At 45.6% G+C, this 14,557-nt stretch overlaps 1 protein-coding gene across 1 annotated transcript in view; it reads right to left on the bottom strand.

Annotated features, from left to right (window-relative positions):
- The window catches only part of LOC126272146 (probable cytochrome P450 6a13), a 153,392-nt gene extending 152,303 nt beyond the window's left edge, over positions 1-1,089 (bottom strand). The window contains exon 1 of the mRNA XM_049974763.1: positions 951-1,089. Within this exon, the coding sequence (XP_049830720.1) occupies positions 951-1,061 (111 nt within the window). The 5' untranslated portion in view covers positions 1,062-1,089. The remainder of the gene's footprint in view (positions 1-950) is intronic.
- Positions 1,090-14,557: the final 13,468 nt, after the last annotated feature.

Genomic DNA, 14,557 nt, shown 5'->3' with positions numbered 1-14,557 from the left:
CCGTAATGTAAATTTACAATCGCAAAATATCACCGGATTCCACCAAGCCTGATCGTATTCGGCGTCTTCCGTCGCAAACTGCATACGTTTCTTCTGGTTCATTGCATTTATGAATGGCTTTCGCCGTGCCACTCGACCATGGCACTGCGATCGTCGTAGTACTCTCCGCACGGTTTCGGGATGAACTTTTATACCAAGGTCTCCCTCCACCTCACTTGCAATTCGTGTGGCAGGTATTTTGGGATTCTGTTGTACCTTTCGCACAATCACACGTTCATCTCTCTGTGAAAATGTCCGTGACCGTCCTGTACTGCAACGGAATTCCAATCGGTCTTCTTTCTCGAACCGTTTAAAATGTCGTGAACTGTACGTTTCTTCATGTTCACTATTGCGTCAATTTCCCTGCAGGTTTTCCCCTTCCCGTGAGGATAAACGACAAGCTGCCTTTGCTCGAACGTAGAACACTTCCCTCTGCGTCCCATCGTCGACCTGCACAGGCTCGCGATACGTGTTTACTAATCATCGCTGTCGTCTCGCGGAAATGTCGGACACACTGCAGTCGCTTCACCGTCTGTGCGCCTCGAAATGAACTATTCTCTCACGTTGTCCGCCTTTGTCCGAATACTTTTGTTGCACCTTCCCACGCCGTTTACAGGAAATATTACGTAACAGGCACATGTCCAACAACAGTTCTTCATATTTGACGCGTGTTTCACGTTGAGACATCGTACCCAGAGTCCCAAATACATTACAAAGTGCAATTTCTGCATTTGTTCATAAGGCAAACTACAAAATTATGCGCCGTTACGTCTTGTCCAAATACTTTTGCGACTGAGTGTATGTTATGACGTTCTCGCCACCTGGTGCGCCACTGTCACACGGTGAGACATTCCACAGCAGAGAGCGTCGCGACAGTGTAATATCACGCTGTACAGGGCCGGAACGCTTACCTGTGTCGGCGGCGCCCCTGAAGTGAGCCGGAGGAAGCGGCCGCTGTGAACTTGGCCCCCACGCCTCGCGCTGCCGCAGCCGACTCCACGTACAACCGCCGACTGGCCCATTACGCGGTTGCCCGCCTCCTTTTCCTCCAGCAGAACAGACCTTGAAAGGGCAGCGCATTACTTCGTCACGGTCCAGCGACTGCACGTGATGCAGACGTCAGCTTCCACGCCGCTTGTTAACTTTTTGACTTTGCGCGTATCTGGGAAAACCTCTGCTCTGGCCCTGGGTCGAATGTATCTACACTTACAAAAGTGGAAAGGGTTAAACCATCGACACCTTGACCGAACGCCTCCGAACTAATACTTCAGTATTGTGCCGTGGAGTGGCACATTTGTGATGGCCAGAGCTTTCGACGCTTGCAGTTAATTCCATAAATTATCTGGGAGTAGGTATTAGGAGTGATTTAAAATGGAATGATCATATAAAGTTGATCGTCCGTAAAGCAGATGCCAGACTGAGAGTCAATGGAAGAATCCTAAGGAAATGCAATCCGAAGACAAAGGAAGTAGGTTACAGTACACTTGTTCACCCACTGCTTCAATACTGCTCACAAATGTGGGATCCGTACCGGATAGGGTTCATAGTAGAGATACAGAAGATCCAACGGAGAGCAGCGCGCTTCGTTACAGGATCATTTAGTAATCGCGAAAGCGTTACGGAGATGATAGATAAAACTCCAGTGGAAGACTCTGCAGGAGAGACGCTCAGTAGCTCGGTACGGGCTTTTGTTAAAGTTTCGAGCACGTACGTTCACCGAGGAGTCAAGCAGTATATTGCTCCCTGCTACGTATATCTCGCGAAGAGACCATGAGGATAAAATCAGAGAGATTAGAGCCCACACAGAGTCACACCGACAATCTTTCTTTCGACGAACAATAAGTGACTGGAATAGAAGGGAGAAATGATAGAGGTACTCAAAGTACCCTCCGCCACACACCGTCAGGTGGCTTGCGGAGTATGGATGTAGGTGTAGATGTAGATGTAGATTCTCGTCCGGAAACCGGAGCTACAGGCGCAGAATGGCAGTCAGTGTGAATTGGCCCATGGAGACTGCTCGTTCCTCCTGGGCAAGCTCAGTACGAACTATGTGCGAGTTTGTTTGACTAAAGGCACTGAATGGACCTCGGGAGAGATCAGTGTTCATATAGATTTCACGGTCGGATATGCATATGGCGATGACGTGCAACTGTGGCCTGAGGCGGAGACGGATTTTGTACGACAGTAGTGTGCTGGGTGATTAATAGACAGCAAAGAAGTAATACTGTACGTCTAATCGTTTGTTCTGTGCCTATAATCCTGCTGTATAACGAGTGCCTTCACTTCGAGTTACGTAACCTGTTGTGGATATCAGTGGTAAGAAACCAGTATTCTGTTAACTTTTGCCTTCTAATGTTTTCGGTTCAATCACACAATTGTTCCTTTTAGGAGCACTTGTAATTCATGTGTTAGATAGAGCCATTTCTCTCTGATTATATGCAGTTCTGTCCAAAATTTAAGCAACAAACCACTATCTCCCCGTCCTGTGTGTAATTCACGATATAATCGTACAAAGTGTCAACAGATGTCCGTATGATCGTGTCCTGCACGGAAGATGGCATTCTGGTCAACGGACAACCACGCTAGCGATGACGCCAGGGCGCCGACCACACGGGGTAGTGCTTGCCGGGTAGTCCCACACCCACAGTCACAGACGGTGCACTGTGACACACAGAAGACGGTGGGGGCCCGTGGGAAGAATGGAAGGAGCCCCTCGCAAAGCTGACGTGTGTGGCCGAGCGGTTCTAGGCGCTCCAGGCTGGAACCGCCCGACCGATACGGTCGCAGGTTCGAATCCTGTCTGGGGCGTGGATGTCTGTGATGTCCTTAGGTTAGTTAGGTTTAAGTAGCTCTAAGTTCTAGGAGACTGATGACCTTAGATGTTGTCCCATAGTGCTCAGAGCCACTTGAACCTGTCGCAAACTGATGTGGCCCGAGGAGGACTTCATGTGAATCGTTCTGTTGTTTGTCGGATGTGGCGACAGTTTATAGAGATCGGAAGTGTATCCCGAAGACCAGGGTGGGGCCGACCGCGCGTGACATTAGAGAGAGAGAACCGTTATTTGGCTCCAATGGCACGACGGCAACTGGCACCTAACCATGCAGCATCCACTGCACGTGTTGTATAGGGGCAGAAGGCTTCGGCAGATTGGCCTTCACTATTGGAGACCTGCTGTATGTGAACCTCCGACGCGTGTTCACACGGGGGAACGTCTAGAGTGGAGCCGTCAACAGTCACCTGGACAGTCCAACAGTGCGCCAACTTTCTCTTCGCAGATGAGTCCCGATTTGGTCTGGAGAGTGATTCGCGGCGGATTCGTGGAGGGAATTTGGAACACGATTTCGGTACCCAATCCTAGTGGATGATCGAGGCTGATCACTGATGGTGTGGGCAGAGATTATGATGACCACTCGAGCACCTCTTCATGAAATTGTAAGGGTGAATAGGCGAGGTTTAACTGCTGTCAGGTATCGTTACGAAATTTAGGGACCTCATGTGGAATTGTTGCGAGATGCTGTTGGCCCAGACTTCGTACTGCTGCACGATAGTGCTCGACCTCACAGAGCACGCACGGTTGATGTCTTCTTGCAAACGGAGGGGACTGCACACATGGCGTGACCTGCTCGCTCTCCCGATTTCAATCCCATAGAGCACGTCTGCGATGCACTAGAGACACGGGTTGTATCACATCAGCATCCACCCGCCAGTCTCCACGACTTGCGAGCAGCGCTGCAGGACGAATAGGTGTTATAGCTTCAACATGAGACTGATGACATCATTCACAGCATGCCCCGTCGTTTTTAGGCCTGTATTGCTTCCAGAGGTAGTCACACCCCATACCCAGCGCATTAACTACTGGTCGGAATGTGTGTGTGTAAATCCGTTAAGTCGGAAACAACGAAGAACATTTTCGTCTACCGTTACGCATGTTGCAGTTTTTTTATATTCTATGTTCTTTATATTGTTTCTACTTTACTATCACCTGATTGTTCTACTTTGTGGCAAAATAAACAAAAGCTTGCAAAATTTCGATTTGTTGCTTTAATTCAAAATGGCTCTAAGCACTATGGGACTTAATATCTGAGGTCATCAGTTCCCTAGACTTAGAACAACTTAAACCCACCTAACCTACGGTGTGAACCTACCGTGGCGCTAGGGTTCTCAACTAAGCTGCGGTCAAAAGAAATTTTCTAATCCTACTCAAGTGCTGCTACTTATTGTACCCTTAAGGCCTGTTAATGACACATGTCTGCGACAGTACGTGAGGTATTTTCGTTGCCTGGTATGCGAATCGGGGAAAAAAATTGTAAAAATTTCTTTCATTATTTTTTCATGGTTAGTAGAAAATTGTGTCTGTTATACTGTGTTGCGTAAATATTTATTATGGTTTCACAGTTTTCCTAATCAGGCAGTTTCAAGTAAACTTTATATGCGTCAATGGTCACTAAGCTCTTACGGTTTTTTTAGTGGTTACCTACACTCCTGGAAATTGAAATAAGAACACCGTGAATTCATTGTCCCAGGAAGGGGAAACTTTATTGACACATTCCTGGGGTCAGATACATCACATGATCACACTGACAGAACCACAGGCACATAGACACAGGCAACAGAGCATGCACAATGTCGGCACTAGTACAGTGTATATCCACCTTTCGCAGCAATGCAGGCTGCTATTCTCCCATGGAGACGATCGTAGAGATGCTGGATGTAGTCCTGTGGAACGGCTTGCCATGCCATTTTCACCTGGCGCCTCAGTTGGACCAGAGTTCGTGCTGGACGTGCAGACCACGTGAGACGACGCTTCATCCAGTCCCAAACGTGCTCAATGGAGGACAGATCCGGAGATCTTGCTGGCCAGGGTAGTTGACTTACACCTTCTAGAGCACGTTGGGTGGCACGGGATACATGCGGACGTGCATTGTCCTGTTGGAACAGCAAGTTCCCTTGCCGGTCTAGGAATGATAGAACGATGGGTTCGATGACGGTTTGGATGTACCGTGCACTATTCAGTGTCCCCTCGACGATCACCAGAGGTGTACGGCCAGTGTAGGAGATCGCTCCCCACACCATGATGCCGGGTGTTGGCCCTGTGTGCCTCGGTCGTAAGCAGTCCTGATTGTGGCGCTCACCTGCACGGCGCCAAACACGCATACGACCATCATTGGCACCAAGGCAGAAGCGACTCTCATCGCTGAAGACGACACGTCTCCATTCGTCCCTCCATTCACGCCTGTCGCGACACCACTGGAGGCGGGCTGCACGATGTTGGAGCGTGAGCGGAAGACGGCATAACAGTGTGCGGGACCGTAGCACAGCTTCATGGAGACGGTTGCGAATGGTCCTCGCCGATACCCCAGGAGCAACAGTGTCCCTAATTTTCTGGGAAGTGGCGGTGCGGTCCCCTACGGCACTGCGTAGGATCCTACGGTCTTGGCGTGCATCCGTGCGTCGCTGCGGTCCGGTACCAGGTCGACGGGCACGTGCACCTTCCGCCGACCACTGGCGACAACATCGATATACTGTGGAGACCTCACGCCCCACGTGTTGAGCAATTCGGCGGTACGTCCACCCGGCCTCCCGCATGCCCACTATACGCCCTCGCTCAAAGTCCGTCAACTGCACATACGGTTCACGTCCACGCTGTCGCGGCATGCTACCATGTTAAAGACTGCGATGGAGCTCCGTATGCCACGGCAAACTGGCTGACACTGACGGCGGCGGTGCACAAATGCTGCGCAGCTAGCGCCATTCGACGGCCAACACCGCGGTTTCAGGTGTGTCCGCAGTGCCGTGCGTGTGATCATTGCTTGTACAGCCCTCTCGCAGTGTCCGGAGCAAGTATGGTGGGTCTGACACACCGGTGTCAATGTGTTCTTTTTTCCATTTCCAGGAGTGTATTTCAAGAAAATTAAAATTTTACAAAGATTTAGTTCTATTTAGTAGCAACTTTTCGTGAATTGTTTAATTGAAAGTAATTGCTAAATATCCACTGGGACATATAATCCACAGAAGGTGTACGCAAGAAACAAGACTCTAATGATTCAATAATTTGTAATCACTGATGAATATTCAAAAAATTGTCAGTCCGCCTTTCTAGAACCCAGTCGTCGCTCCATATTAGCTTCTGGTATAAGTATTTCCCATGTCAATGAAATATGTTAAAAAAATTTCATTCTTACTTGATCTTATACCGAAAAGCCGAAGAAATTGATATAGGCATGCGCATTCAAATACATAGATGTGTAAAGAGGCGGGATACGGCGCTGTGGTCTGCAACGCCAATGTAACACAGCAAGTGCCTGGCGCAGTTGTTAGATCGGTTACTGATGCTACAACCTCAGGTTATCGAGATGTAAGTGAGTTTAAACGTGGCGATATAGGCGGCGCACGAGCGATGGGACTCAGTATTTCGAGGTAACGATGAAGTGGGCATTTTCCCGTACGATCATATCACGAGTGTGAATATCAGGAATCCGGTAAAACATGAAATCTCCGACATCGCTGCGGCAGGACAAATATCCTGCAAGAACGGAACCGACGAGGACTGAAGAGAATCGTTCAACGGGACAGAGGTGCAACCCTTCTGCAAATTGCTGCAGATTTCAACCATTAACAAGTGTCAACGCGCGAACCATTCAACGAAACATCATCGATGTGGGCTTTCGGAGCCTAAGGCCCACTCGTGTATCCTTGATGACTGCACGGCATAAAGCCTTACGCCTCGCCTGGGTCCGTCGACACCGACATTGGACTGTTGATGACTGGAAACATATTGACTGGTCGGACGAGTTTCGTTTCAGATTGTATCGAGCGGATGGACGTGTACGGGTATGGAGACAAAATCATGAATCCATGGACGCTGCATGTCAGCAGGGGACTGTTCAAGCTGGTGAATCCTCTGTAATGCTGTGGGGCGTGTGCTGATGGAGTGATATGGGACGCTTGATACGTCTAGATACGACTCTGACAGGTGAAACGTACATAAGCATCGTCTCTGATCACCTGCCTCCCTTCCTGTCCATTGTGCATTCCGACGGAGTTGGGCAATTCCAGCAGGACAATGCGTCACTCCACATGTCTAGAATGGCTGGCGCCAAACTCCCCAGATATGAACACTACTGAGCATACCTAGGGACGGCCCTTGCAGGATTCATGGTTTCAGTTCCCTGGAGCACTACTTGACTTATTAGTCGAGTCCATGCCATGTTGTGTTCCGGCACTTCTGCGTGACCGCGGGGGCCCTACACGATATTAGGCAAGTGTATCAGTTTCTTTGCCTCTTCAGCACATTGTCAGGGCAGAAAAAAGCTGTACCTTCTTTTAATACTTTCTTCTGTTTTCACAACCATAAAGCCACCTACAATTTATACATTACTACCAACTGTCAGTTTTGAATATTGTCCGTGTACAACATTTAAATCCGTATAGAGCAAAAGAGGTATAATTTTAATAAAATGGCGTGTACACAGTACACATATGTACACGGCCGGGAAAAATGTAACAGCCTCCCTGAACAAGATGACTTGGTTGACAAGTGAGGTGACAGGTGGGTCATCATTGCAGCGAATATGATAACAAATTCCAGCCAAATGAAACACAAATGTCACGGTAAAGGGCGCCCAGACAGTCATATCAGTACACAGTATATCTCCCTTGTGAGGCAACGCAAGCGTGTATTCTCGCATCCAAACAAGCATAAAGGTGACAAATGGCATCTGACAAAGTATGTTGTACCCTTTCTTTTTTTTAAATTTAGCAGTGTTTCTTACTGGCCTTCATGAACGTGTAACTTCCTACTTCATCATAAGGATGGAGAAAACCGATGTCGGTATTTTAATAATGAATAACAGGTACGAGAGTATTTTTTGGCCTCGGTTATAAAAGGTGTTTTTATTTCTTACTGTTAGCCGGGTATAAAACCGATATATCAATTTGCCATAGCAGTGGTGCAAATTTTTTTTATTTTTAAAGTTTTTAACAAGTGTGGCGGGAAATTCTGTTGATCCTGAAAGATTGGTATGTTTTTTGAATGATACTGATGAAAATCGTTAACGCACAGAACAACACATGACAGAACGAGTATTAATGAACAGACTGGACCATTAATATTGGGCAATGTATTAATTCATAACTGAAATTTTAACTGTTGGCATCTAATTGTTTTTGGTAAATGCTATATTTTGTGTACATTTCTTTTTGGGGATAATAGTAATAAAAAACCGAAAATCTGTTATTTCAGAAACCGGTTATTATAAGCGTTTTTAACTGTCATGCTAAAATGGAGTGGAAAAAAAGAGATATAACCAAAAATGGGTTGTTACAGCAATACCCGCCATACCTACATCATCACCCTCCATATGTGTTCTACTGGCGAGATGGCTGCCGATTTTGCTGACAGGGGAGTTGTTGTACAGCACGAAGAGCCAGTTGCGTCGCACCAGCCGCCTGTGGACGTGCATTATCTTGCTCAAAAAGGACATCGAAGAAATGGGATTAGTACGGGGCTAAAAACCTGCACAATGCAGCGGGCACTAGTTACTTTACCTCGCAGAAACACCAGACGTGACGTCGACTCGTGACTGATGGCACCCCACAACATGAAGCCATAAAGAATGGGTTGGGGACTGTGTATCGTGGGAAAATGCGTTCTGGAGTAAGCAGCGTATCAGGTTTACAACGTACACATGTCCATCACTTGCACACAGGCAGAACCAACTCTCACCACCGAAGCCATCTGAGCGCCATTCCACGCCCCAGTCATCTGTTTTATGACACCAGAGTAGCCATACTTGATAATTCGGAAGCTTACCAGGTATACAGCATACACATGCACATCCTACTCTGTAGGAATCAACATGGGTTTCGAAAAAGACGATCGTGTGAAACCCAGCTCGCTCTATTCGTCCACGAGACTCAGAGGGCCATAGACACGGGTTCCCAGGTAGATGCCGTGTTCCTTGACTTCCGCAAGGCGTTCGCTACAGTTCCCCACAGACGTTTAACGAACAAAGTAAGAGCATATGGACTATCAGACCAATTGTGTGATTGGATTGAAGAGTTCCTAGATAACAAAACGCAGCGTGTCATTCTCAATGGAGAGAAGTCTTCCGAAGTAAGAGTGATTTCAGGTATGCCGCAGGGGAGTGTCGTAGGACCGTTGCTATTCACAATATACATAAATGACCTTGTGGATGACATCGGAAGTTCACTGAGGCTTTTTGCGGATGATGCTGTGGTATATCGAGAGATTGTAACAATGGAAAATTGTACTGAAATGCAGGAGGATCTGCAGCGAACTGACGCATGGTGCAGGGAATGGCAATTGAATCTCAATGTAGACAAGTGCAATTTGCTGCGAATACATAGAAAGAAAGATCCCGTATCATTTAGCTACAGTATAGCAGGCCAGCAACTGGAAGCAGTTTATTCCATAAATTATCTGGGAGTACGCATTAGGAGTGATTTAAAATGGAATGATCATATCATGCTGATCGTCGGTAAAGCAGATGCCAGACTGAGATTCATGGGAAGAATTCTAAAGAAATGCAATCCGAAAACAAAGGAAGTAGGTTACAGTACGCTTGCGCTCTTCGTTACAGCATCATTTAGTAATCGCGAAAACCTTGCTGAGATGATAGATAAACTCCAGTGGAAGACTCTGCAGGAGAGACGCTCAGTAGCTCAGTACGGGCTTTTGTTGAAGTTTCGAGAACATACCTTCACCGAGGAGTCAAGCAGTATGTTGCTCCCTGCTACGTATATCTCGCGAAGAGACCATGAGGATAAAATCAGAGAGATTAGAGCCCACACAGAGGCATACCGACAATCCTTCTTTCCACGAACAATACGAGACTGGAATAGAAGGGAGAACCGATAGAGGTACTCAAGGTACCCTCCGCCACACACCGTCAGGTGGCTTGCGGAGTATGGAGAGAAAAAAACCGACTCTCATCACACAAGACAACAGAGCACCAATCCACGCCCCAGTCAACTACAGTATTTTACGACGCCAGATTAGCCGTGATTGGCGGTGTCGTCATGTCAGTAGTAGACTTGGCAGAGGTACATGTGACCTTAATTCTGTAGCAAGCAGACGGTACACAGTGTCTGTTGCAAGCAGATGGTACCCAGTGGCTGCTCAAGATACAGCAGTTGCAACATGTGTCTGGATTTCGTCCCTGGATGACGTCGGTCGGCCAGTGCTGCTTTCACAATGCGTCTATCTTCATGTATGTCTGTAATATGTTAATGTCCAGAAACTGGTCTATGTGAGTGGGAATGTTCCACAGACCACATGTGAAAACAACGACAGATTATCGATTCACTGCGACGAACATTAGCAGCACTCGGCGGATATGCCCGTCCAGGTTCTCACACACCCGTAGTAATGAGACGACGTTCAAATGGCTGAAGCTGATGGTGGGGCATGGTTGTACCCTAGAATGAGTGTTGCACACACTGTTTACCTGTAAACTCAGCGCAGTTATTGCTTGCTGTTCAGTTCGGTGAGCGCGCAGAATGGCCTCCCGACCGCCATCCAATCACCGATGTCCGTGACAACGGGTCTACATATCCGCAGCAAGCACACTCTGGAGCCACTAAACACAGTTCTTGAAGGTGTTGCATTTATCCTTGTAGCGTATTTTTATGCAAAGGATTTAAGTCAAATTCAGTTTTAACAAAACAAGTATTTACTCTCATAAAAAAGGAAAAAGGAAACTTGTATCTATATGTGTCCGATTAATATTCTGAAGTATTGGGTAATTAAGGTCTGGCCTTCGGGGAACCCGATTCTTCGTTTTAGTTCTGCTTCCCCGGAGTGAGACATTTCGCATATGATATCACGTCGCTGCTTTCCTCCGGATTAAAAAGTAAATTGAGACAGAAACTCTTTCTCTACTCGCAGCACTTACATTTCGTTGTGGCTGGTTACTTGCACACTTCGAATCCTTCATGGCTGTGTATACGAGTTTATACAGCTTAACGTCTGTTGTTCCCAAAAGATTGGTAACGCGGTGGGTACATTTGTATCCCATAACACTCCCAAGTAAACCTATTCACACTTTGACTTTGATTGGCTTGAATATGTTGTAGAGTGGAGCAAAGTAAGAGTACATAATTTTTTGTACTTGCCCATACAGCCGTTAAAAAACGGTGAGTTTAATATTTCTGAAAAACACCGTTGAAATGGTAAGAGATGTAAAAAGAACTTCAAATAAAAGTTCTATGCTTTCTAATCTATTTTACAACGATGCACCCAGATTTCTTCCCTCCCCCTCCCCCACTACACTATTTTGTTTTTCATTTCTATACTTGACTAACAGCAAAACACGTATAGCATCGTTAATACCAAATTCAGTCATGTATGATGAAGTGGTATTCCAAAGATGCATTTGTCAAAAGGAAGCTAGGACTACACTATGCCTGTATTGCTACACGAGTGTTCGTGTTTCAGTCACAGTTGTTTAGTAAGAGAGGGAAAGGGGGGGAGGGAGAAAGAGAGAAAGAGAGAGAAGAGAGAAAGAGGTACAAATGAGAAGTAGTGGTAGTAAATGCTCTGCGCTGGAGAGCTGCTTGAAACTCATGTTCAGTAGCTGTAGACTTCTTTGGGTTGCTTTCACACTGCAGTTGGCAGCCATTGCAGTGAGTGAAGCTGTTTTAACGAATTCACTAGGAGGAATAATTGTTGCAGGTTGGTGGTTTTCAGTTTTTCATTCTGGTCATAACGCACAAATTATTAATACACTTTCTACACAGACGTTGAGCTAATACATTAAGCTGTAAAGTGGCCTGTTGTTACCTACTTAAATTTAATTTCCGATTTTATTGCGTTTCTAAATTTCTAATCTGGAATACTAGTATTCCATAGTCCTACCCTAGTATTCCATATTTGTACCGTACTTCCATAAACGGACTACACGAACTCGAAAGCAGTGGGATGCGCCTGCTAAGCACACAGCAGTTAAAAATGGTGAAGGATAGAAGATAGCAAAAACTTTCCAAGTTCACAGGGCCACGCTATTTAGGCTAGGAAAATCGGATTTACCAGGTGACTTAGCCACAAAGAGCAAACTCGAATGAAACACTATTCTATCTCCCGAACAAGAACAACAGCTGATTGAGTATAGCATGACAATGCAAAGTAATTTTTTTTCATTTACCCGAAGGATCTCCAACAGACGCCATTTCAGTTTGCCAAAGCCAATAGTACCCAGGATCCATTTTAGGGTGAACGGACCGCTGGAAGACGGTGCACAAAAAGGATATTTCGATTCGAAAACCCACAGCAACCTCATTTAATAGATCTATAGGTTTCACAAGAGAATGTGTGTCAATATTTTTCTCTCTGCTTTAACAGGAGATGGGGAAACACAGCTTTCCACCGGACAGAATATACAGTGTCAACGAAACTGGTCGAAGTACTGTGCAGAGCAAGGAAGGGAAAGCGACAAGTAGCAGCCATCTCCTCTGCAGAGTGTGGATCACTTGTTGCCATTGTCACCTGCGTGAGTGCAACAGGAAATTTTGTATCACCAGTAAAGATAAGCCCTCGTAAGAACCGTTGTAGTCAGCTAATTAGAGGTGCCCGACGTGGATCTATCTTTGCATTCCATCCCTATGGATCGATTCAACGGCAGCTCGTCAGTAATTGGTTTCAACAATTTCTCAGGTAGGTGAAGCCAACAGCATAATCACTGGCGTTTCCGAGTCTGGATCGGCATTATTGCCACTCCTGAAATCTGGATGTTATAAATCTTGCACGCGAAAACTATTTCAGCATCTTGTGTCTGCCTCCTCGTGCCTCCCACAAGATACAACCGCCGCATCGACCTTTCATGAGTCCTTTGTTAGCCCACTACTCTGAGCAGGTATGGATGAGGGAAAATGCACGTCCAGTAACAAACACGGACATCGCCGCTCTGTTTGAGAAGGCCTGCTTTAAGTGCCAGAAGAGGGAGATAGCAGTAAATGAGTTTAGGGTGACGGGAATATACCCGTTAAACCCTTATATTTTCAAGGATGCAGACTTCATTGCCAGTAATAAGGGAATAATTGAGGATTTACCCACAGATCCAGTCAATGAACCAACTGCAAGAGCTGTGGCTTCTAAAAGTAGAAAGGCTAATGTTGAAGTCGCGGCAGGAACATCGTCCACCACATCTCATATTGCACCCTGACAAATCACAGTAGTTCCACAAATAAACAGCAGGCCGGCACAGCGGGGAAAAAGTTTCTTCAGCAGATGTAATCACGTCTCCATGAAATAAAATTCTTGAAGTATCGACGACAGCGACAAATAAACCGGTGAGAAACAAGCAGAGGCAACCAAAGTCTAGGAACCAAGAGTCTTCTTAGTCTGAGGATGACGTCTTTAGTGAGAGGTGATTCGTCCACCCACAGCAGTGTTACGGCAACGGTGTACCCACTAATGAAGAGGTCGGTTGTCTCTTTTGCTCAGGTACATTTTCGGAGGACAACTCAGGGGAAGAATGGCTAATGTGTCTCGTGTGCGAAATGTGGGCGCAGGCTGAGTGTCCTGGTGTCTCTGACTTCTGCAAGTGAAATTGCTTAGAGTAATGAATTTAATAACTGAAAATAGCACACTTCGTGTGTTTTTCATTGTGTTATTTTTTATACTGCTCTCTTTGTCAATGTATTAGATTTTCCATTATTTGTTATAACTTTAACAAACTAGAAACGAATGGGATATTCCGTACTTCGAGCGCATAATCTAAAGAGCCAAAAGTGTCAAACTTTGTGTTAACCCTAATTTAGCAATATTCCTAATGTATTATGTGTTCGAAAATATATAGAAGCATTAAAATACATCCCAAAATAAGTGATACAGATATTTTGTTTGCTTGATTCGAAAAACTGAGGAATTTATGAACCAAAACCAAAATGATATTCTATAATTATATCCCTTCCTCGTATACATATATAATTTTATTTTTATGAAATATAAAATATCATTTGTCGTATCAGTCCTATCTTTTCCATATTTTGTATATTTTTTTTCTTCAAGATATAACATTTTCAGATTAATTATACTAAACTGGAAATTGTTTGTACAATATTGTTGAAACATTGTATTTTTGGGACGTCCTAAGATTATATAGTTCATGTCTTCTTTTTCTGCACAAGTACAAAGAGGAATGCCGATCAGTCCCAGGCGATTTAAGTGTTTTTTGAAACGAGCGTGAATGGATTTGTTTCGTCCAATCATATTGACGCTGTCTGCTTCACATATCAATGAGTTGTCGGGATCACAGGGTGTACATCTCTATATGTTCCCCTTTGTGGTTGGTTGTCTTCTCCACTCCGCGTCCTATCCCGTGTGTATCGTTCTATTAAGTCTTTGTATGAAGTATGACACGGCGTTCCTCAAGCTGTACCGTATTTAGCCAGTTGGTCATCCTGTTCGTTGCCGCGGATGCCGTTGCGGCCTTAGACTCAGATTAATGTAACTTCCTTTTGCTGATTTTGTAGGCTTCTAACTTTCTGCATAATTTC

This window comes from Schistocerca gregaria, chromosome 5, assembly GCF_023897955.1.
Source record: "Schistocerca gregaria isolate iqSchGreg1 chromosome 5, iqSchGreg1.2, whole genome shotgun sequence".
In the NCBI taxonomy this organism is placed as follows: Eukaryota; Metazoa; Arthropoda; class Insecta; order Orthoptera; family Acrididae; genus Schistocerca; species Schistocerca gregaria.
The sequence above is the reverse complement of the archived record's forward strand: the minus strand, read 5'-3'. Positions and strand labels throughout refer to the sequence as shown.